Genomic DNA, 25,307 nt, shown 5'->3' with positions numbered 1-25,307 from the left:
GAAGAAGCTCTTTATGGATTTTAAAACTAGGAGTTAAGCTCTGCACATTACTCCATCTAAACTGTTATGATAAAAATGGCAAAAAGAAATGCTCTAGGAATGGTAACCATTGGTTTCCATTTCACGCTAAATTTTAGCCTACGTGGCTCATGAATGAACAAGCGTTAAAATGAGATTTCAGAAAGCACACAATTACTTGGGAAGAAAAACATTTTAAAGGATTGAAAAATCAATTTCTATATTTGTCTTCGGTTTATCACAGTAACTAAAATTAAGTAGAGCCGAGTTTCATCTGAGCCTCGATGAGGTGCTTTTAGCAGAGAGAGGAAAGTCAATTCTGTAATTTAGTCGGGGGCCCTTGTCTACCCCACCCTCTGGCCGGGGGGGGGGAAGACTGGCACAGGGTCCAACCACACACAACACTAACTGTGCTAAAAGTGTAATCTTTTGTTTTATTTAAATTTGCATCGAGTCATTTGGGGAAACTGGGCATAGTGTGCCATCCTCCAGCGCCCCAGGGACGGGACTGTGTGGATCGCGTGGCTGACGCAGGCTGGGGAGCTCTGCTCTATCGAAAGCCTTGCTCCCCAGCTGAATCCATTTTTCTCCGTGATTTTATTTGTAAATTATTTGTGAACAACAACGTTTTGCAAGCACACCGAGATCTGTTTCTGCCCTCCATAGGGCGGTGGGCGGTGCTCCCCGCCGCCGGGAGGGGCGCTGCTCGCCCCGCCCCCGGCCCCGCCCCTCGGCTCTGCTGCCCCCTGGCGGTGGCACGGCAGCCGCGCCGCCCCACGACGAAGCCCTGCAGGCGTGGGACGTGCATCGGGGGTGCTGCCGTAAGAACGCGCCCGGCAACTCGGGGAGGAAAGGACAGGCGGAGTTTTGAAAGGGCGTAGGTTCCCCTGCAAACAAACGTGGGAAAAAAAGCAGTCTTACAAAAATATTTTTTGTAAGTTTTCAACAGATTTAGGCAAGGTTGTACGGCCGTAGAACAAAAGGGTTAGTAGAGAATGCATGCTTCAATAACAATACAGCATTTGCGCACAAATCAGAGCGAAAGGGAGACAGGAGCGCTAGAAGTTGAAATCAGAATTACTGCCACGCGATGCAGATGTCTCCAGGCAGGATTCCTCATCAGGAATACGGTTCGCTGCGGCGTTGCTGCAATCAGCCGTTCGCTTACCAGAGCACAGAAACAGAGCACAGGTTCACATTGCCCAACCAGGTAATAAATTTTTCTAAAGTATCTTCTAGTAATAACTTCAAAGTTCAGCAAACTTAAGAGCAAAAGCCTCTTCAGGCTCTGTTCTTCGAAAAAGGTTCTAGGCAGCAAAGCTTGGGGTAGGGGTACTGTACCTCTACAGCTCAAAACAAAGCCCATTAGCAGTCAGGGCTCCATCTCCCTGCCAGAGGCCATGGGGACACATTCTCCCTCGTTCTGCCGCCCTGCCAAGGATTTACTCTTTTCTGGTGAAAGTCAGAAAAATCAAGGCATACAGACAGCTGTAAATAGCACAGTTACCCAGGAGACTCCAGTGGCACGGACAACAACCATGGCTGCAGGACAGCACACTGTAGGCACTATGCGTGGGGTTCTTTTGGGGTTGTGTTTTGAGAAGGGTGTATGTGGGGGGATTTTTGTTTGTTTGTGGGTGTTTTTTTGTAGTTTGATTTTTTTTTTTTAAAAAGATTCCTCATCTGAACTATGGTTAGCTTCCAGGGTCAAGAAGTAAGACTAAGCAAAGGGACACAATGTGAAACAGGTTACAGAGTATGGTTTTTGAACAAAAATACCATTCTATATCTCAATTTGCTACTAGAATTACAACAGAAAATTCTTTATAGTGAATGCAATATGAATACAAGCCAAATGCTCAACTAATTTCAATAAGTTAGTACATTGAGACCTATAAATCATCCTGAAGTCACACTGCCCTTGATGTCATTATAGCGTACATTAAGTAGGGATTTAGAATTTCAGATAAAAATAAGACTTCAGCAGACAAACTTATTTATGTGTCAGTTTTAAATTAGCTCCTGAGGGATTTCAAGGATATCCCGTATAGGTTGGCAGGTTTGAAGATTATTCTTGAAAAGCCATGCACAGTTTATACATATTTTTCAAATCATTAATTGATAAAAGACTCTATGTCTGTAAAGCTTGAAGTGTGCAGATTATGTCAATTTTTCTTACCAGAAGCAAGCCAGCACACTGTGTAGGAAATTAAGAATGTCAATAGTGATATGATTTCAATTTCAAAAGAGTTAAACACCTTCCAACCCTGAACTTCAGTAAGGCTGTAGCACCTTGAGAAAATTCAAAACTATAGAGCGCAGAATATACCCGTTAGTACATTTCCTTTCTTCTGTATGGTTAACCTGTATTCTTCTAAATCTAAAACGTTTGGGGTCCTCCCTTCCCCCAAAAGGTGGGCGAGGTACGATTTGAAAAGCAAACCTGAAAAAGGAAAATAATGCACACTCATTCTTCATTAGAGTAGTTAAGAGTGTATTTGCAAAAAGTCATGGGATAATGTAGCTCATGAAGATCATCTCTCTGAATAGATTATTCAGCAGTGAAGTGCGGAATGGAAGAGAAGCCTAAGGAAAAGCCCCAAAATTTACTGCAGAAAGTTAAAAAAAAAAAAAAAAGGTAGGGGAAGAGAAGCAGCATAGGGCAGAACCAGCACTGTTTCCAGTAATGACCATACTTTCTCATCAGATGAAGCAAGAGGTGTTTATCAAGTAAATAAGGATATAAAAAATAATATATTAAAGGCATTTATGGTTATTAATTTTATTCTCTTCGCAGGTTCCCAAGATCCAGCTGAAACAGGGTAAGTTTGGTCTACCTTTAAGAATTGGATGTGTTTAAAAAATAATTAACACTTTTCAGTGGACAAAACTTTAATAACACCACCATAAAACAATTATACAAAAATCATGTACATATTTTGACAGTTCTAAATAATATATATATATGTATGTATATACTTGATTTTTCTTTGTGGAAAAGTAACTTTTGACAGTTTTAGGTTGTGACTGGTTGTAGCTGGAAAAAATAATAACAAAATATCTGTTGTTCTCCAATAGGGCAGTTGGAGGTTTGACAGTTCATCAGATTTGTAACATGAGATTTATTGTATGGGTAAGCCAATAAAGCTGTTCCAGAGATGATGACTGGAAAACAACAGTGTACCTAATTTCTCCCCTGTATAGTACTGCTTTGACACAAGGGACAAGGAAATGTGGGTCAGAGGAAACCTCTTTTTCTTTTGGGGTGTTGGAAATCAAGCTACAGAACATGAGCCAAAAGATGAGAAGTATTACATAGCTCTTGTGCCTGCAATATTTCATTTTCCCCTGTACTTGCTGGAGCTATGAGTGTAACAGTAAGAAATTAAAAATAAACTGGAAAAAAACCCCACTCCTTTCAATTCAACAGCATACTGTATTATCATTGACCAGATTACAAAATTCAACAGAGCTAAATACTTTGGATGTTGGGAAGGGCAAGAAAAACACTCGGGAAAAAGTATTCTAGCTCCAAATGAATTTTGCAATCTCAAAAAACTCCAGACATTTCAACAATGACTGAAGTACAAGTTTGCCTTGATTTACAAACACCATTAAGAGATTTCAGAAGACACTGGTTAACAAGTGACGGAAGCCTGCAGCTTCAAAAGACAACAATTTTTTTATTAAGAAAAATGTTAAATACTCAAACGGGACAACTAGATTAAGACTCTATTAAAATACAATGACAAGGGCCAATAAAAATGAAGTAATTTCTTTATGTAGGTGTATAGGGAGGCTATTTTAAGTACGTAAGTAAATAGCTAGATGTGGGTACCTCCACAACACAGTAGTGCTTCCAATTGCTTAACTGTACCAGCCAACTGTTGGCACAAATTCTGTTTTATGTTATAGGTCTCAGTTTTGTATCAGAGTACCTCCAGGTACTCCTTTCTGTATTTCTTTTGGAATTTTAGAGATTACAGGTTTGGAGTTTTTTTGTTTTGTGTTTGTTTTTTTTTTTTAAAGTTCTGGGCATCTAATATTTAATGAGCACATATGCAAGTACATACATGAGAAGTGTATAGGTATCTCAGTTTTAAAAGGCATGTTCTTCCTCTTTTTCATACAATCAACATTCTTTTTTGGAATCTTCTGCTTCTCCTGCCCAATGTTACATTCTCCACTACAATTTGTTTTTCAGCTGTGCAGACTTCAAACATCAATATGTATTACAGCATCAAGGAATTTCCTGAGTCAGGTTTATTCATCATTATCTGTAAAAAGCAGGAGAGGGGGAGAGACAGGATGAAAATGTGTCAGACACACACACAAAATCAAGCTGGGGTTACAAAACAAACTAGAAACCACAATTTAGTAAGCAATAATACAAGAATTCCCTCAGCCAGTCACCAGTGAGGTGACCATTACCAAACTGTTTTGAAAGCACTATGTGTGCAAATAATCATCTTTCTTGGATTAGTGAATTTAAGATAGTTTCATCTCAAGCGGCCTGCTTCAGTTAGAACAACCCTCTTGGTAAAGAGCAATATCGATTTTTTTTCCTGGTTTTTATTTGAAGAGTATAAAACTTTTGAGACAGAAGCTCATGAACATGCTTCCGACAGTCACGTGTCCTCTATTCACCTTTATTAGCATAGGATTTTTTCTTTAAAGGTCTGAAATGTAACAAAGTCCTTTCTCTTTATATGTTTGTATGCTACGACAGATTTGTAAAATATCAAATTAAAACTTAAGCTATTAAAAAGAGCCACTTATTAATCAGCATTTTGCAAGATGAAAGTCTGCTCATTTTAACAGGATTCACTCAGACAATAGCTTACAATCTGTATGACAACACTTCAGCAAACTGTCATTTCAGCCTTTTAGTACTAGTTTTAAAATATCCTTAAGGTAAAGTGGCAGGGACAAGAAACTGGTAACACTACAGTTGCCATATTCTTCTCATTCTATATTGCCAGTCCTTTGGACACTTGGAAAACGAACTGCTACAATATAACTTTCCCGTTCGGTCATTAAATCAATAAACTGTGGTTGAAAAACTACCTGGTACTGGCTGTTCTTACTGAGTGCTCCTATATCAGTAGCAAAGAAAACTGGGAAAGTGTAATTTGTATTAGAATTTTTAAAAAGAATTATTATGTTTTTAAAACTAGTTTTGAAGACTTTTTGCCCCCCCAAGGATTTACATATAAAAACCATAGAAAACCATAATCTTATTTAACCCTTTATTCACTGCTGTTGTACCACATTTGGGGGCTTGGACTAGATGACCTCTAAGTGTCCCTTGCAACCTAAACCATTGTATGATTTGTAACAGAATTTAAAAGATGCAGAAGGTACACATTGGTTAACATGCATTAGAATCTATTTTTTCAAAATTGAAATACATCAAATAGTGGCTACTGCATACATTTCTAAAGCCAATATATAATGCTTCTGATTTCTATAAAAATAACTGAGATTTTAGATTTTTTTTTAACTCTCCAGTAGAGACTTTCATCATTAGAAATCTAAAAATCACATAACTGCGGTTAGGTTTTTGACATGAGAGGAAAAAAAAACAAAAACAACCAAAACCATTCCTCATTGATAGTGGTCTCTGTGGTATTTCACAGAGTGACTCTGAAAGATCTCGGAACTAACCATCTACCTAGTAATCTGTGCTAAGCTAGGCAGGGCTCCCAAGCAAGATAAGTTCTCTTCATGTATTACTGAGCCGTCTGGAAACTAAGATGGATGGTACCTCCACATCACTTTCTTCTGACAAATAACAGTTATAAGTTAAAGAACCACATTATTTTTTTTTTTTCCAAAAGTACTGCAACCTGTTACAAGTAGAGTTTTGGAAAGAACAAGAATATTTAGCTAAAAATTAATAAAATTCATAATTCAAATTCTTAAGGTAAAATTATATTTAAGTTTTGTTCTAGACTTCCATCTTCCCGATCTGCATAACTGTTTTACAGAAATTAAAGAATTGCACTGCACCTTCCATAAGACATCTATTGTTACAGCTGACTGTACGGTATCAGAGTGGTCACCATGCTTAATCAAAGTTTGCCACGTTTTGTTGCAGGAATAAAAATACCCTTTGTGAAAAACATTATTTTTATCAATTTATCCAACTAATATAACAAAGCACAGATATGTTTTAAAAGTATATTGGAACCTACTGTATATGACCAAGAAAGAACATAAGACAAGCCATAATTGCCAGGATACAGGGCGATTACCTTCTTGGTAGGCTCCGTCTGCCATTACTAGGTGAAGTATTTTGGCATACAGGTGTTTGTGTTCATTCCCAAGAATAGTCTGAACTATGGTTGAACAAGTATCAATATTTTCATCTTCATCTTCATGTATAGCCTGGGAGAAAGGACAATCCGTATTGCCAAAATTAAAATGGGTATAGGATGAAATAGTTCAAATTTATTAAATGCAATTTATGGTTAAACCCAAAGTTTTCCTCTTTAATCCATTGGCTTGGCATTTTCTCTGTTAATATTTTAGTGTGTGGAAACAGAATAAAAAACCTAAAGAAATAAGCATTTATTCTAGTCACACAATGCAGTTAGTTACTGGCACAGTAAACAGCCCTAGGTACTTGTTTCTTAAAATATTTTCCACTTGAGGTTATTCCACAAACCTTTATTTTCTCATAAACTTCAATGAATTTATCAAAGCCTATTTCCCGCTCCAGGTTATATCTCAACTCTTCCAAATGGCTGAAGATACTATCACATTCTTCACATTCACTGGCAATCTCGCCATCACTATTATCTATAAAGAAAGAAAACAACAGCTAAAACCCTCTCTCTCTCTTTTTTTTTTTTTTTTTTTTTTTTTTTTTTACATTCTTCATGTTGTTTCTATGTCCCTAAACTTGATATCCACACAGAGCTCTAGACGTAATGAAAGCAGGTAAGCTCAGGAGCACTAGACAATGTTGGCAGATGTTCTGAACAACCTGCAAGGAAACAGGAACAGCCCCTTTCCTGACAGCAAAGAAAGTCTGAATCCTAAATGGGAAGCACCTAGCTATCTCCTCTAAAACCCCACTCTGACAGTTACCCATAAGGGCATTCATACTGAAGGAAAACAAGGCATGGTCTTAAAGCAGACTTTCATTTAGCAAAGCAATGTCAGTAGGTCAAGTTCCATGTAACCATTCCACATATTTCTGAGGTGGAACTGATGCCAGGTTCAGTGCTTGTCCCATGCTAGGCAAAAGACCCTCTTAATGAAGCACCTGTCTTCTAGAAGACAATAAAGACATGCAAGGTAGGAATCAGTTCTTTAATTTCTTCATGGAGATGCATTTTGTTCCATGGAGCAAGTCTACAAAACCCAGTACTAATTTAGTTACAGAAGTTCCTCATTCTTTTATGAGTGCATCTCCTTTGCGTAGCAAATTCAGTATGCCAACGGGTGCAATAAATGTGAGAGAGAAAATTGGGATGATTTTACTTATGGGCTACAGAACCTTATGAATGGGTTTGTAACAGTCAAACATTAGGTATGTTTAACAAAAAATGATCTATTTTAAAAATACAAGATAGAATCCCTATATAAAATCCTATTATAAAATGCAAACTGCTTTTTCCCAAGAAAAACACTTCCTTAGGTGTTTGAATTATGAAAGGACTTATCTACCCAGGGAAAAATATACAACTTTTTAGATTTCAGAGCTTATATTATCAAATCTTTAAAAAAAAAAAGTAGTATTGCCAGGTATGTCACAGACTCTGTGAGTTAGTATTAAAACTCAACTACTTTCAATTCCTATGTATGACTAGTGTAATGTATAATCCTGACCAAATCATATCCTTGATTCAAATATCAACAGTCACATCAGTAAGAAATTATCATTGAAATAAAAAGAAAAGTTGTATATGGGTTAAAAACCCATTAGATTACTTCTAATCCTGTATTTGACTTCTGGATCTTGGAGATCTCAAGTTCTATCTGTTGCCCTGAGTTTTGAAGGCCTTCCTCCTGCCCCCAGCAATGACACCTGCGATTCCTACAAAAATATCATGAATCTAGAAGCTGGGACACTGGCACCAAATACCATAACACTTGCAATGACAACAGAATCACAGAAACAGATAGTACTGCATGTTATCAGTGTGTAACATCAGCACTGTTGAAAAAGGAAAGAAGATGACATCACCTAAGTTTATTTTACCTTAAAATAGTTACTGGAATGTATTATATAGATAAGTTACAGGTATATTCACAGATTTTCATTTTGTTTAAAATAGTCTTCAATAAACCAAAGTTACACAAAAGCTATGTTTTAGAGTAGTTATTGATTTTCTACATCTTTTTATACTTATATTTCTAAACACACTTCATTTTACAGGAGTAGTAAAGTACTTGAATTTCAACCAGGATTTTAAAAAAAAAAAAAAAAAAGAACTGAGACTTCAGGACACTTGTGTATAGCTAATGCAAAATGCTAAAGGCAATAATACATTTTTCTGTCTCATTTTAGTTTGACTACATTAAAAGCTATTTTGGGCTAAGGGCAAGGTTAATAACTCCATGTTCCTTTTGACTGCCTGTTAAATTACTTAACTGTAATGTAAGCTGGATCCCAGATACTCCACTCTTGTCAATCTCTACTTCTTTGTCACTCTTACATTGCAGTCATGAATTATTCAAAACATATGGTGTGCAGTCTTTGATCTTCCTTGAAGATAAGTTTTAGACAACTAGAGCAAAAGTGACTTATAATCACTGCCTAACAAATAGCCAACATTTAATTTGCAACATTGAATGTTGATTAGATGTTGACCTTAACATTCAGAAAGCCTAAATGTTATCTGATTTTTTTAAACTTACGTGAAGAAAACTACTAATCAGAGCTTTATTTCATTATACATATACAATGCAAAATCATTGGTCTGTGTTCGACTGTTAATGTCCATAAATAACCTATAGGCATAATAGAAATTATACCTGACTGCCATTCTTCATTAAGTGCACTTTCACTGCTGGGGTTATTTTCATCTCCTTCATCCAGCTCTGTACCATTTGTGATGCATTCAATGACATTAGCCTTTAAAGTAGACTCCTCCTCTTCACTGAATTCCTCACTAGGCTGCTCCCTAAGCAATTGTTCCATTGAGGCCCGGAGTTCCTGCAGATCTGTGTCTGCCTCCCCAAACATACTAAAATAAAATGATACAAAGTTTATATAATTAAAATACTTCACATGACAAACCCTGTAGGGAGAGCTCATTTCTTTAAGCCGACAAACTGGAAAGCCACTGTAGCAAATATTTGTCTCCTCAGACCAACATGATTACAGCACTGATACCATTTTATCATGCAAGACAGAAGGAATAAAGATTAGCTAAACAGACACCAGACCGTTTTGTAAAAAGATGATGACAGGTCCTCAATTCAACTTCATTAGTAAGATGATTTCAATATCTTTGTATTCATGCACTATTTTAGAGCCCTGGCAAGTATAACATTCCCAATCCAGATAAAAAAGTGGAGCAAAATGAGATCTAGATCTCATCAGAATACGTACACCAGATGATTTTATCTCTGCAGACTACCCAAGCTGCAGGGGGTAGTCAAGGGCCAGGGTCAGATTTTGAAGCTACGGAAAGAATTTGGATGAGTTGATGGACATCCCAATACAACAGTAGAGAAGATAGATAAGTGAGATTCCCAGAACACACGAAGAAAAGAAATATTCAAGAAATCTTTATTTCTGGAGAGCCGTAGTCATCAACTTTCATCTGCTTCAGCAGAATGCAAGGTGCAGAAGCCAGACAGAACAGCAACTTGGATGGAATTTGGAAAGGAAATTCAGACAGCTGTTGTAAGCAGTACATCCCATTAGCTTCACAGTTTTCCGGAACAAGACTCAAAGTAACTGGTGATTCAATAGAGATTTCTAAAATTTGGGTAAAAACCCCATGCTGGTTTGCTGAGTGTAACCGTTATCGTCTAACCAAAAATATTTTTGATCTAAGATGCCTGTTGAAATACTTGATAACTGTGATACACTCACATATCCTCAGAATCAGAGGGTCCTTCTTTAGCTTGCTCATCTTCCGTATCATCTATTTCGAGATTATTTTGATGCTGCACATCTGCTACACTGGGAACATCGACTAAAGTTCTGTACAGTTTGTAAAGATCCGGGAGCGAACACGTTCTCAACATCTGCAAAGGCAACAGAAAGCCTGTTTGGTAACAATACAAAAGACAGTCTGAGGTTACAAAATAATTGAAAATGAGACTTTTTTGTCCTTTTTCTTTTGAAGGTCAATTTCAAAATAATGTGTCCAGCACAGATACTCTAATTGTTGAAAATTTGACATCTTGAATTTTGCTTCTCAGCTAAAAGGAGAGCATTCCATCTGCCTTTATGGGTTACAGTGATTAAAAAGCTTTAAGAACATCAACTGACCTAGAGATCCTGGTTTTGTTTAGATTTGTTTGTTAGCTTGATGGCTATCTAAAGAAAAGGAATGTTGCAGTAGATTGATATATACATGCAATTGTTTAGAATGTATGCATGTCAATCACTTACAGCTTAGAACCATTTTAAGTAGCTGACAAAGGAATATTTTTTTAAATGACATTTTATTATTTCTCTAGGTTGGTTACTGAAAACAGTGACTTTTGTTTATTGTATACTCCAAGGCAGTTCCATAGTATTAGAAAGAAGTCCCTCCCAAGAAGTGTTACAAAGCAGTTCAAAATTACAACAGTCATTTGTTCAATGGAAATAAAGCAACATGGAAACAAAAGTAATGGTTTGCTCAGCGATCTACCAGACCTCTCTTTTAAGATGCCTAAGAACACAAAAAAATTACTAAATATTCACCGCAGTATTAATAAACAAGACCTAATCTGCACTAAGAAGTTTTACCAGTAATCCTCACCTTCCTTCAGTATAGCTCTGAATACGTGCATGTTCAGTATTTGCTCCTAATGAAAACCCCTAAATTTTAATGAAAACAAGTAGTTCCTCAGCTGCAATTCATACCAGCACGGTGTATTCATATACATGCTCAAATATCAGATCTCTGTCAGCACATGGCCAGAAGATTATTGCCATGAAAGGAGTAACCACCCTTTTTGACCATTACCACCACAGCAAAGGAGTAATTAAAAGACTGACTTTACCCCATCATTTGAAAGTTTCCAGGTATTTTGAAAAACACTTCTCCTATTAGCCTACCTCTGTTAGCATTCAGGCCTGCCTAAAGCTAGGACACCAACTCTGTCTGCCCTGCTCCCTGCTAAAGGTTTCCTTAGTTTCTGGCTAAGAACTGCAGCAGAGGTGTATTTGGGAAACTCCAGAAAGTTACATTTGCAGATACTGCAGAGTACTGAACATCCTCTTGCTGCAACCAAATGAGGAAAGGGAATTTGTTGCTCTCTTTCATCAAGCCTACTGCAGCAGTAACACCACATCTGCTGCTTTTCTCCAAGCTCTCTGCTATTATGTAGAGCTCATCTGGTACTGCATTAACAATTCCGTGACAAACACTTATGGCCAAAACACACGCCAAATATGCAGTAACAAGTGACATATTGAAGCAGTTCCTATTGATACACTGTAGAACTTCATCATAAAGCATATCTATTACTTGCTAAATCTGATAAGGGTACAAATGTTCTTCTCCCTACTCACAAATTAGCTTTTCTGTAATCATTGTCCAACTGCCAGGTAAACATCTTCATAAACTAGAGAAGGTAACAACAGACTAACTCGAGGAATCAAAATTAGGGTCATAGATCCATTTATGTGAATATATGGGTCTGTGAAAACCGAAGCAGGCTTGTCAAGAACCCTTATTTTCCCACAGATGCAAACAGCGCTATCCCTGATACTATGCTTCCTAGCAATGCATCAACCAATAGATATTATTCAATATTCAATTAGCCATCAATAGTGCAACTCCTTTCATGCTCTCACTAAAAAAGGCTGGGAGTCGAAAGAAGAAACTTCCTTCCTTATCTGGCATTCCACTACCTAGGAAATACTTTACTACCTATTGACTGAATGCAATGTAGGGGTGCAAGTTTCCAGAGAGCTCTTCCCACCATTGTTTTTCAAAAAAGCAGCTGCTCTTTTATGCACTTTCCACTGTAGAACCCAGGCAAGTATTGCACGTGATTTAAGAAGTTTATCTGTTAGTTCCATAACTATTCTTAAAATATTTTACATTAATATCAAAACCACATTCTACCATTCTGTGCTCATTTCACAGACTTTGAGCTGACGCTCAGCCCTAGGCAGCTCGTCAGGGAACACCTTCATGAAAGCAGTTCCATTCACTCTTGTTCAGCCTCCTGCCTCACAGCCAGAACCTAGTTGGTTAAATCCTACAGGGAAAAAAAACCCAATCATGTGGTTGCCAGAACTGACAAGATGCCTTTGCTGATCTGTTCATTGTTTACGTTTATGATGGCATGGTAGTGATAAGTCTGAAAAACTGCACAAAAGGGAGAAAGCAGATAGGGGAAGTTAGGAATTTCCTCGTGGACCCCGAGTGATGTCTCAGAGAAGTGGTGGCATTCCTCCACAAACACCTGGACGCAGAATGCTGAATGGGGAAGCCAGAGACTCTCACTACTGCACGAGTCCTGCTGATAAAATGAACACAGTGCAGTCATACTGCAGGGCAGACATGGCTAGACAAATACAAACACCTGCTGAAACAGTTATGCCATCTGCTCTGGTCTCAGTAACCCTCAAAAGAAAATAAGAATAATATTACTATAGAAAAACAAGTATTCCTTTTTAGTTTTTTAAACTTGCCTTTGGGTCGTTTGCATCAAAAAGCCCTGTAGAAAGTCCAATCAGCAATGAACTTTTGCCTTTATTTTTTTCTGGTGATATGGAACGTGAGCGAGGTACAAAAGGCTCTTCCTGCGAAGACTGAGCTGACAGAACTGGTGAGGCTGTTGGTACAGCTGGGGGCTGTATTACCCTCTCGAATAAGGGTTCAGGTTGCAGAGAGTCACTGGAACAAGTTTCTGATGTAGTAAAGAAAGTTCATTACAAATCTAAATAGATTAAAAACCCCAAGCTCTTGAGCAAAAGGTAACTCAACTGAGTAAAACTAACTAATTTCTGTTGTACAATTAAGAGGGAAAATAGCACTGTAAAAGTATTAAAATCTCTTTGGATTATTTTAGTAAATACATTATAATGTGAAATTCTCCCATTTTAACTTTTTGAGAATATACAGCCCTCAGCTATAGCCTATTCTCTTCTCATGCCTTTTAGTTTCTCATTATCCAGCCCATGCCTAGAATTATGGTGTAATCCATTTTCATCTGTTGCTTCTTGCCTTATACTAGATTTCTTCAAAACTATCTCAATGTAATTCGCCCAAACACTGGGAAAAAAAAAACCCAGTTTGCTTAAACCATGCATAAATAGATCCAGTAGTATCATCAGTGATACTTGACACTATTGCCCATGTATTTTCTGTTCTACTGTAAAATATGCAGACTTTCTGAAGTTACTTCAAAGACCTCCAAGAGCAAGCAATTCCTCTGTGCAATAAAGATTATCCCTAGCAGCTGCTTAAAACATTTTTTATCCAAGATGCAGCTCAATATTAGAGATGTCTATAAACAAAGCAACAATTTTATTAAGTAAAATCACGAGATGTCATAACGCTTTAAATAGTCATTTTGAAAGGTCGTAACATTCAGAAACTTGACATTCACTTCTAAGTATCAGTGTGGGCCACTGCCCTATTCATCAGTACATAGTGTACCTTTGTTGTTACATGTTTTCTTCCAAAGTGGCAAAAATAACACCCACAATTTGTCTTCCTATTTCATCAGGAATTTGCTTTTTAGAATTATGAGCTAAAAAAGAAAAGGAAGACTGAAAACCTGCTCTTTTGGGTTAGTGAAGAAGTGAGAAGGGATGGCCCAAGTACTCCATACTGCCAGCTACAATAAAGAAAACAAGAAACTTCTACTGACCTTCTGGAGCTTCCTTTTGTGGTTGCACTGTGTCAAGTGCTACTTTCTCAGGAGCTGCCTCATTTCTTCTGTCATGTTGTGCCCTATTATAAAATATCACATCCAGGGGAAACACCATTTAAAAATAGTCATTATTCTACTGAAAAAAATCCTCAGCCACCAAGTGCAGTAAAACTAACATGGCAGACAAGCAATGAAGCTTTAGCTAAGCTTAACATTTGAACTGATCTATCTAAATCCTACTCAGCTGAAGCTAGCTGTTTGAACTGGAAAGAGAGGGATCAGGAGAGGAGTGTACTTACTTATCCTCTTTCTCTTTTACCCATGCTTCATTAACAGTGGTGGGGAACTCCTTACTCTCCTTAATCCAGTGCTTTTGACCTTCTGTCTCTTCCAACATCTCTGCTTCCAAATCATCAGGCTCTAAAATCAACAGAGTCATACACCTCATAAAAAATTAATCTCAACCAAACAAAAAGACAGAAGCAACCAGATTTCTTGAGATTACACTTAAACCCTTCATCTTGAATAATTTTCTGCATTTTGCAGAAACAACTGAAGTTTCACAACCCCAGAGCTATAAGTTTGTTTCTCATACAAGAAAAGTATCTTAAAGCTCCAGCGAACTGTCTTCTAAAAACCTCAGTAACATTCCCCCAGATGTCATCAGGGTGCTGGTATCATATAGGGAAAAAGATTCCAGCACAATTGATGGGGAGAAGCAAATAAAAGAACCCAACAACAACAAAATTGAAGCACCTTAGAATTCCTCTTGTGTTCTAGAGAGTTTTCTATAAGCACACAAAAAAGGGTTTCTGGACATTTACAAAATACGTTAGTGAATCAAATTGCAACACAGGCATAGAAGCACTTGGTCCTACCTAAAAGGTGTTAAACTGCACATTAATTATGGGAAGATATAAAAGTATACAGGATCATTATTTACCTCACTGAATTGAAAAACAGTTTGTAATTAGAATTGCTGATTAAATTACTTACCATCCAGCGTAACAGGTTTGCTCTGCACCTGGGTAGGTCCAGCTCTTTGAGATTCTTCTGGTATAGTCATGTCAGACACTGTGATACCAACTGGTACTGAAGACTGAGCTCCGACCATAGGAAAGGCTTTCTCTTCCTTCTCCTCTTCTACAACTAAGGACTGATGATCTCCTTCAAGAAGTTCTGCAGTAGCTACCACAAAATGATTCTATTATTTAAACAGTGCTTTGACACAGTTTGATAATAAACTACAATGTGACTACAATGTAAATTGAGAACTTTTATTTCTTTAAAGTGATACAGAATAGAAAAGTTTGCCTGCTTTTAGTATAACTATTATGAAGAGGAAAGCTAGAAATATTAAAATTTGAATTTTACTTGCTACATTATCATTAGTGCAAGTTTATACTTGGAGTACATGGAAAGGATAAAAAGCAGCAGTTGACCAAAAAAGAATCCACTGATATGGTAAGTCACGTGCTAAAGAGGGTTATAGAACCCATGTAATACAATATTCAGTTGATGACATTCTTGTAAAAACCAGACTTGTTTCTATCAAAAAGCGAAGTCCAAGACTTTTCAACAAAATGAAGATCCTTCCCTTTCAGCACATCCTTCTTAATTTCTTACCACTTCACCAAGTTTGAAATATTTTTGGTGTCTTCCAATATCAGCTTGTGCTGACATTTAGAATGTTTAGAACTGAGGCAACACCCAGAAGTGGAAAACAAGAGTGAGGATAGTATATACTTCTATGACTTCAAAATTGTTCTCAGTAGACAAACTGGCCACCTGGCACTTCTTACACTTGCAGTGTAGACAATTACCAGCTGTGCTTACCGTTCATTACATCTAGTTCCTCGAGTAGGTCAGTTTGCAGCTGCAACTCTGCTTCTCCTAGGATCTTCAGGACTGAATCAGTAGGGCTTTTGCCCCAGACTTTCCTGTGCGGTTCACCAATATCTAATCTAATTACTTCCCCCAGAGTTTGTCCTGTGGGGACACAAACACAAATATAGAAACTTTTAGAAATTAGAAGCTCTCATTCACTTCCTACATAACAGAACCAACCACCTCCACAAAACTAAAAACTACAAAGCCAGACTCATGCCACCTCACCCCAAGTCAGACAGCCTAAAGACTGTCCTCAAAAGTCTAGAGATTAGTCTTCTGCCAGTTCCATTTAATAACAGGAGTTACTCAATGCCAGTTAACATCTGCAACTGAATACCAGCAGGTCTTTTCAGCAATTTGGGCACTCCAAAAGTAAACAGTATGAGAAATGTTTAGAACTGGCATGAAATAGTCTTAACCTGAAATGAGAAACTAGAGAGTCTCTTGTCCTGCTATCCTTTGACATTTGTTTCTGTTATTCCTCCCACCATGGAGAACAGAGGATATAAAGCAACAAAGAATAATAGAGCCAAAGAAGTTGTTTCCTGATCTTCTAATATCCTAGCTGTGTGAAACTAGTATGCTATGAAGTAAGTCTGTCACATTCTCAATGATTATTTAATTCTACAATGTGAAACAGACACTTAAGACATGCTGAAACCAGGAAAAAGGTCTTCCACCCAAAAGACCAGATAAGACAGATAAAAAATTTGAAAAGACAGGATTGACTTAAAAAAAGAAAAAAGCTAAGACTGATGAAGGGCACAATAAAGGTAACAGAGAAAAACTGAGGGTTTTCTCAGTTTATTGTTCTACTGATAACATTAAAGGATTTTGAAGGTAAATTAGAAACTTTCATGGATTTTAAGTGCTTTTTATTCTTTCTGTTAAATTAGTGCCTATTTAAAAGACAAAGAAAGTACCCATACATTTAATCAGGTAACTATTCGTTCAAATTAGGAAATTATTTGTTGCATCTCCTGCAGGCCAATTCATTACTCAGCCTGTGCATTATTCCATGTCCACTTGGTTTTTAGAAGCAGATGACACACAACTAATAACAAGAGTATAATAATAAAGAGTACTTGCTGTATAAAAACAGACACTAAACGTGGTAAACTGATTTACTGATATCGTGGTGGCAAATACAAGTACTTACGGTCTGTTCCAGAGAGAGAATCTTCCATTGATAACTGAGCTAGTGGAACTACCAACTCAGATGCCCCAGATTCCCATTTTTTCCGATCTCCTAGAAGTGGATGGTCACCTTCTTGTTCTTTACCATCTTCAGACCCAGCTGATTCAGAGATATTTTTACACTCCTTTTTTCCTTTCTCATCTACCTGAGCTTTAAGATTTTGATTTAACCTTCTCAGTATTTCTCGTTTGTTCTGAAATAAGGTCAACATATATCACTTAAAATAGTACCTTTCTTAAAAGGAAAAGAACACTAAATAAAACTGAATCTAATTTTACATACTTGCATTGCAAAATCTGGCTTTTTCACTTCCTCCTCAGCTTCCTGGATAACAGTTACATTTTCATCCTTTACGTCCAAGAAGCACAAAATACAATGTAGAAGAATATGTCAGAAAAAATTAATCTTGAGAACATTAATAGACCTAAGAGTACAGAATCACCTCTAAAACATTTTCACTGACAACTGCAGATAAACTGAGACAGAATGTATGATACTTCTGTTTTTATGGGACTTCCCAAAGGCAGAATTTCAAGGGCAGCTTCAGTCTTTGAACCATTCACTATCTGAAAGTGGTAAGCAAATGAATTGGACTCAGTTTAAGCAGACAAGTGGAAGTTCAGAGCATGAAACATGTAGTGTTAAAGCTAGATATGACCTCTATAGCAAAATGCCACCAAATTCCAATGCTAGAAGTGAGTAATTCTATAAGATAACAACAAAGTGGCAAGGACAGAGTCAAGGAGCACCTGTAAAGAAAAGCAGAAGGGAGAAGAGGCAACTTTAGTGATTTGTCATTATATATGGTGTAGTCAATAAAGAATAAGAAAACAGTAGTTCTTTGATATCTGAAAACATAATCAGAAAGCCTGCATAGAGGAAGTCGATTGAGACTAGGCAGATGCACAATTACACTGAACTAAGGCAAATATTTCATTATGTGGTGCATTTTCCGGGGAAACATTCTGCATTGTTCTTAATCTGCCTCAATTATGGGAGCAATGAAGATTCAACTATTGCATAAGACCTACCAGGCTTCCAAAAGCAATCAATATGAACTTCATTTAGAAAGAATATTTACTCTTCAAAATTGTAAAGTAGTAAATATGTAAAATAAACTAAAAATTGAAGGCAAAAATGTAGAACCTCTAATCTTTGTGCACAAGGCTTATCTTCTCCAATTGCTGTGTGCGCTAATTTTTAGTTAGTTATAGTTACCACCTTGCATTACTGTAAGACAAACTATCCACATGGAAAAAATGTGCTAATGATTTAAATATTTGTCAAACATGTTTGGTTATTTTTCCAGCTACCAACTAACATCTTTCAGTGTATGACATTTTATATATACTATTTAGTACTAAGTTTCACTATATTCCCGTAGTCACAGCCTCCAGGGTTGCATGCAGTATATAATCATACACTATGCTCAAATCTAGAAATAAGTTAGGTAAAAAACCCAAGAAGTTAACACTCAAATTTACAGATTGTGTTAAAAACTCAAATTGTACAAACATTCACTTGTATGCTCAGTTTCACAATTACTACTTAAATTAAATGGTAGTAGTTGAGGTAAATGTGTAAGCATTTACAGTATCAGGACCCAAGATCACAGAAAACAGAAATTAGATCATCTCTAATACTTTTTTAGTCAACACTATCAGATTCAAGTCTCTTCAACTTTATAGTCTCTGTTATGATCAGCACATGCTTTTAAAACCACTGAAAACAAGAACTGATATAAAATAGTCCTATCTTTCAAAATTTATTTTCTCACTTCCACCAGGTTACAAACTCCTTAACTCCCCTCTTCAAAACGCTGATGGAAATGCTGGTTAATTGATGTCTTCTCCCGCTAACCATGACTGCCTTGATCAACATTGCAATTGCAGTGTAGGGTTCATAAATAAGCCATTTTGTTCAAAACTGATTGAATTTGAGTTTCAGTGTACAGATGTAACTCAACAGCTTCCAAGTTTTGGTTTCTTTTATATTTTTTTCTTTTCTTTCTTCTTCTTTCCTTAATTAGAAGCAACAAGTATACTTAATGATTGTTTTCTACCTAATCTACATTCTTCTAAAATTATTTTTCAAATCAGTATTCCCCTTCCCCCTTAGTTTTACCATCTTAACAAAGGTACCTACCACACCCACTTCCTTCAAAGCAGAAGTCATGGAGATGACTGGTGTAGTGGGCTTCACTAGAAGTTGTGGTTTAGGAAGACCTGCTCCAGGCTCTTGTAGCCCATGCACAGGACTGTGTTCTGTAGCTCCCACATGAAAAGGCACATTAGGATTCTTTACCCCTTTCGCTATCAGCTGTGTAGAATCAATTAACAAAATTAATAATCAAATTAACTTCAACACTTTGCTCATTAAACACAGTATTACCAAATAGGCTCATGAAAACCTTAGAAAAGGACAATAATGCCACACGTTTATACAAAATACAATTGCCAGCTGCACACATGAACTATTTGCAGTTTGTCAGTTTCACAATATCCTGTTTTTTGTAGAAATATATTACTAGTTGGACTTGTCAGCCCACAGCACACATAAGCAAAAGAAGATTAAGTACACTTTGGTACAGATCATTAATAAAATACTTAAGGTGATCCTAATAATCCTTAGGTTTGATGTTCTTAAATTCTTGAACCAAATTCTTCATGCAAGTATACCTAAGATTAGGCCTCTAATGAGGGAATTCTGACTGACAGATGCTTTCCTCAGTTTCAGAAGACAAGTTAATTATCTAAGCTTGAAAAATCATAGTATAGGATTTTAGTTATACAAAGATATGGCACTACATAGTTTGACTGTGTGTTACAGATTTATTTTCTTACATGTTCTTCCCAGGCTCTTTTCTCTCTTTCATATGCTTCCTTTCTCTTTCGCTCTAACTGTTCTTTCAGAACTGCAGCTCGAGCATTTGCTTGGGCCTGTAGTAAATGAACAAGGAAAAAAAGAGATCAATTTAAAAATCATAAAAAGCATTAGTACCACATTCCATGGAACATTTTAGCATCATAGAACGGTTTAGGTTGGAAGACACCTTTAGAGATCATCTAGTCCAACCCCCCTGCAGTGACCAGGGAAATCTTCACCTAGATCAGGTTGCTCAGAGCCCCGTCCAACCTGACCTTGAATGTTTCTAGGGATTTTAAGAAGAAATATTCTTGGATTACTCCAACTTCCTTTCTCTCACTTATTACTGCATAGACTGTAAGGGAGGACTTCAGTGACAATCAAAATTACCACATAAGTATAACTGATCTTCTATGTTGAAAATAATGGCAACTCCTCAAAGTTTAATTACAGTTCTTTATTTGCATGGTTATATTTGTAGTGTATATAGTGATCTTAAACAGTAGTGTAAAATTAGAATCTGTACTTAAAATCAGTTTTGAAGCCAAATGCATTAATCACAAAATAATAAATATTCAGTTTAAACTTTACAAACTTACTCAATATAAATACACAAAGGCTTCAGTTGCTGTTTCACCTCTAGCTTTAAGGTTAGCTTGTTTTTACATTGCTTTTTGCAGATGATGAGGAAAAATCATAGAATAGAGTAACACTTGCTATGTATCATATGGTAGACATAGTTATTGATATAAGGAACATCACGTGGAATAAAGTTCCAGTCAAACATTGGATTTCTGTGAAATACATTTGCTTTAGATGTACTTCATCACAGGGGTGTGTATAGCTCACCTTCCAATACACGTGTAGCTCACGTCAGCACATGTAAGGAGTTTTGCCTTCCTCTACTCTTTTAACTAAAATAAAGTTGTTGTTATTTAAGGTACATCTTCTGTTCCCTTTCAGTATCAAAATGCTATTTTAATTATACCAAATTGCCTTCAGGACTAAAGCTAACCTAGAGAAAAATCTCAAAGGCAGGGATAGGAAAAATCCTTGACTTGCTATGCTATGTCGCAACATATTTTAAAAATTACTGAGATAAAACAGTTGAACAGAGTTGCTACCTAAACATAGTAAAAATAAAAACCTCTTGTACTGGATGTATGAACAAACTATTGATAGGTAAATGAAATATAAGAACCTTCATGAGGTATTAAACAAATCTGAAAACATTAAGTTCCATCTCCTCTCTCCCCGCAATTACCTTCTGCGCTTCTATCTTTTTGCGTTTCAGTTCTGCTTCCTCGCTTGATTCCTGTCCATCAGAGCTGGCAGCTTCATTCTGCAAAGTAAGAGTCCTCAAAGAATTATCATTAATTCATGTATTTAAAAGCTGAATGATACAAGTGACTACTTGGAGCACTTTGACAGTATGACTAACATGGGTCATCATCTCACTAGGTAATTCCTCACTCAAACGTAATGTCTACTTGGACAGAACTTCATCTTTAAGATTTTGGGGGGGGGGTGTGTGTGTGATGTTTGTTTGGTTTTTTTGTTTGTTTGTTTTAAAAGATATGAAGCTTTTACAAGCCAAGAAGAAAGTAATGTGCCTCCTGTTGCAAGTAATGATGCTAGGCTCTCACCTGCCACCCCTCATCACTGCTGCATGCTCTGCAGTAAGGTGTTCATGGAAGGGTTTGAGGCTCTGGAATTCCAGTTTCTTCCACTGTATGTGCTCCAAGGAAGGTGGAATGGGTGAGCGGGGAAAATGGTAACAAGTAAGAATATATAAGGTCTACCCCTGAAATCTCTGTTTTCAATCTCTCTCACTTCTTTCCACTGCCTCTGCATATTCTTATTTACAGAATAGACTGACAGAGTTATGCAAAAAAGTTCTAACAGGAGCCTTTTATTGTTCATGACCAACTTGTGCAGACCTTTTATTTACAATAACTATTTAGAAGGCCTATTTAGTAACCTTCTTGTAGAATAAGACAAAGTATTGTTAGAAATAATTTGGCAAAACACAAGCAAGAATTTTAGGGAAATTTTAAAGTGAAAATAAAAAAATAAGGTCATGCCCACCTTAGCTTCAGTCAACTAACAGGGGAAAAAAAAGATGACTAGAAAGAACACTGGACATTGCCTGTGAAAAGTGCCAAATTATTTTTCTGAAGTTTTTCAAAGCAATAAATACATATCTTCATCTATTGTATATAAAATAGGATACTATGCAGTATAGGATACTACACAGTAGTTATAGCTATAAAATTATTAATCAACCTAAGAAAATAAGCATATCTATGACAAGATTTGGTCTGTTCTAGAGGAAGTCGCTTTGGTCATTTTTAGAGGAACACACAAGAGGTCTTTCTCCACAAGTGATCCCCTATGCTAAGCTTGCATCTGCAGGTCATCAAGAAAAAACAACTCAAACTTGGTCTCTGAATTCTGAAAATTAATTTAGGCCTACTTCCTGGAAAGATATTAATCTATTCTCTGTTCTTTTGTTGGTGGCATACCTTCTGGGACATACAACACTACACCACGTAAGGTACAACCACTGGGAAAGGAAGTTAGGCTCCCAATATGCCTAATAACCCATACAGAGAATTCATGTCATGGTCACAGTAACAGTACTTTTGTTTGACTTTACTAGCACAAGCAGCCTTTGCCTCCAGAGAAAAGGTTTCTGGAGAGTACCTTTACTTCCACAGTTAACTACACTGCAGGTAGAGTGCGGGTGCTCCTAATTTTGAGAAAGTGTTGCAGCTGCTCAGTGAAAAAACGGAAGGCAACAGTGCAGTACAGCAATGGCTCTGTACTGTTAACATTCCTGCGCTGTCGTCAGTATTCTAAGGATACTCACAAGCCACACAGCAAGATTTTGTAGGGCTGTGTATGGAGATGACTACTCCCACAGCAGCAGCTTTGAAGCTTGCCCAGGACAGCAAAACAGACAGCTATGAGTGAAACTAGCAACAAATGCAATTAACACAGCATGTGCTTATGCTGCATCAGCTTAGCTGATTTTATGATTTTATGTGAGTCAGTGCTACTGATTAACTTCACTGACCTGCCTCTGCAGTAACTTCAAAGACTCACAAGACCTTCTTTTCCTCCTGCTCCTTAAGACAAACTTCGGAGAACAGCCCACATTCATCCCGTACCAGTCTTTGCCACTAGCACATCTTACAAAGTTTCCATAGTCTTCTCAGGTAGAAACAAACATAACTTTTGCTATGGATCATTCATTTTAGATTTAAAGGGGCATGGGTTTCCCCTTCAATGTGCTAAAGAAGTTCTGCACCCTCAATCAAGGGACTGAATTTGGTGCTCTTGCACCTCCCCAGTGAGATGCAGTTCAAGGTTAAAGAAAATAAAGAAAACAATTCAAAAGAAGTCACTAATACAAGAAAATAGACTATTTTAGCATTAACACCCCCCACCCAAACCAGCAGTGTGGAACCCTCTTTAGCTGAGATGGTGGTCCAAAGCAACTAGGAGGTACTGGGCATGCCCTTTCCTTATATGTCCACTCATTATACATAAGATGTATGAAAGCACTTTATATGGGTGCTTAAAGTGGGTGGGTGGGGGGCAGGAATAGTTCTCTAGTTTTAAATCACACAAAGTACAATGTGAATAAATAAGCAGGTAATCACTTGAGGAAACCCAAACACTCTATTAGAACAACAGACAGGAAGGGGAAGAATGGACAGGAATACAAGATCACACAGTAGGTTAATAAAAAGATGGAAACAAAACTCCAGACCATATTTACTACATAAATTGACTCTCAAATACCTTTTTTAAACAAGTAAACGGACTGCTTCCAAGGGTGCCTTAGATTATTCATTTAACAACATAAGAAGTGCTCATTCTGAATCTACTTTATGAACATAGTATTTTGTTTTTGTTGTATTATGAACATATTTTGGAAAACTGATGTTTGAAAAAAAGATTATTGATTAAACTGAGCTCATACCAGGAATTTCTAACTTTAATACACACCTACAGAATGTATAAAAAGAACCACTTCATACGCATTCTGTGTGAGCACTGTTACAAAGTGAATTCTGGAGAAGTTCTTATAACTAAAAGCAAATAAATACGAACATGCTAGTGCTTGATGAGAAATTTATGTGTCAAATTCAGATGTAACCTTATGTGGTCTTGTTTTTAGAACGCTGTTAGTTTACAGGCACTGAAACTGCACCCCAGCACTAAAATAAAAAACAGATTTTGCATATTCTGGAAGAAGAGATGGGTGTACACTAACCATAGAACAAATTAAATCTCAAAATTATATGTCTATATATAAAACTGCCTGAGAGAAAAGTCTTCCCTCAGGGATAGAAGAATACATCCCACAGCCAACTTCCATAAGTATTTAGGATTATTTTTCAAACCAACCTTCTCTCCACGAAGTTTTGCTCTAATCTGTTGACGTTCATTAAAGTTTTGTAGCCGGATCTGTCTTAATCTTGCCAAATATTCCTAAGGCAAAGAAAGTAAAGAAGCTTCAGTTAGAGTGAAACTGCTTCCAGTATGTTTAACTTAAAATACATAAGATTCCACACAAAAAAAAAAACCCAAAAAAACAACAAAAGACAGGCAGAACCACCCCCACTGTTACCATCACTATTACTATCGTCCAGAATAGCTCTCATCTAATGAAAATAAAACTGGAACATATGTTTTCCAGTATTAAGCTATAATTACATTTTATATCACTGAAGGCTAGGAATAGTTGTATTTATCACAACAGGATTAAGATATACAGAGTCGTATCTATATGCGTGCACATTCAAGAACCTGAGAGACTGATGAAGACAACTATTATTTCGATTATTTAAAAAATAAAACAAACGCAAACCAACACACCCCCCCAAACTCTACAGCTTTATACAGTAAACTATTTCCTAGGAATTTATAAAGTCCTTTCATTTACACAGATGAACCATGCAGGGAAACTAGGCACAGCCAAGGTCAACGTGGTGCTATTTGTGTGATGAGCAACGTGGCAAACATGCAGCAAGCATACCTCTTCCTCCTTGTTTCTGGATTTCCTTCCTCTTGCAGAAATGGGCCTGCCTCCATAGATATCTGCCACGTTTTGCAGTGTACCCTGTTTGCCATTTAATGGTATCAAATTCAAGGTGGCTGGGGCAGTAAAATTATCTGCCTTATCCCATAACCGTTCACTTACAAGAAACCAAATCCGTCAATGACCTGCAGTTGTTCTGAAGTTAACTGATAACCCCTTTTCACTTACACAAAACATATGACAGTAGTAACTAAAAATCCTGAGTAGCCAAAG

The 25,307-nt window shown here is 37.0% G+C and overlaps 1 protein-coding gene across 12 annotated transcripts in view; it reads right to left on the bottom strand.

Annotated features, from left to right (window-relative positions):
• Positions 1–2,892: 2,892 nt before the first annotated feature.
• Positions 2,893–25,307, bottom strand: part of NEK1 (NIMA related kinase 1) — a 53,623-nt gene continuing 31,208 nt past the window's right edge. For 7 of the 12 annotated variants that reach the window (XM_064449729.1, XM_064449726.1, XM_064449733.1 and 4 more), the window contains 17 exons: positions 25,032–25,115; positions 24,401–24,484; positions 21,246–21,323; positions 19,960–20,055; positions 19,262–19,435; positions 17,399–17,464; positions 17,078–17,309; positions 15,865–16,017; positions 15,025–15,216; positions 14,328–14,448; positions 14,026–14,108; positions 12,842–13,059; positions 10,076–10,230; positions 9,007–9,218; positions 6,689–6,822; positions 6,276–6,408; positions 2,893–4,295 (listed from right to left, as the gene is read on the bottom strand). In XM_064449729.1, coding sequence (XP_064305799.1) covers positions 4,282–4,295; positions 6,276–6,408; positions 6,689–6,822; positions 9,007–9,218; positions 10,076–10,230; positions 12,842–13,059; positions 14,026–14,108; positions 14,328–14,448; positions 15,025–15,216; positions 15,865–16,017; positions 17,078–17,309; positions 17,399–17,464; positions 19,262–19,435; positions 19,960–20,055; positions 21,246–21,323; positions 24,401–24,484; positions 25,032–25,115 — 2,229 coding nt within the window. In that variant the 3' untranslated portion in view covers positions 2,893–4,281. Of the gene's footprint in view, positions 4,296–6,275; positions 6,409–6,688; positions 6,823–9,006; positions 9,219–10,075; positions 10,231–12,841; positions 13,060–14,025; positions 14,109–14,327; positions 14,449–15,024; positions 15,217–15,864; positions 16,018–17,077; positions 17,310–17,398; positions 17,465–19,261; positions 19,436–19,959; positions 20,056–21,245; positions 21,324–24,400; positions 24,485–25,031; positions 25,116–25,307 lie in introns of those variants that run through there. The other 5 variants (XM_064449731.1, XM_064449735.1, XM_064449736.1 and 2 more) reach the window with 3 other exon arrangements.

This window comes from Phalacrocorax carbo, chromosome 4, assembly GCF_963921805.1.
Source record: "Phalacrocorax carbo chromosome 4, bPhaCar2.1, whole genome shotgun sequence".
Taxonomy (NCBI): Eukaryota; Metazoa; Chordata; class Aves; order Suliformes; family Phalacrocoracidae; genus Phalacrocorax; species Phalacrocorax carbo.
The sequence above is the reverse complement of the archived record's forward strand: the minus strand, read 5'-3'. Positions and strand labels throughout refer to the sequence as shown.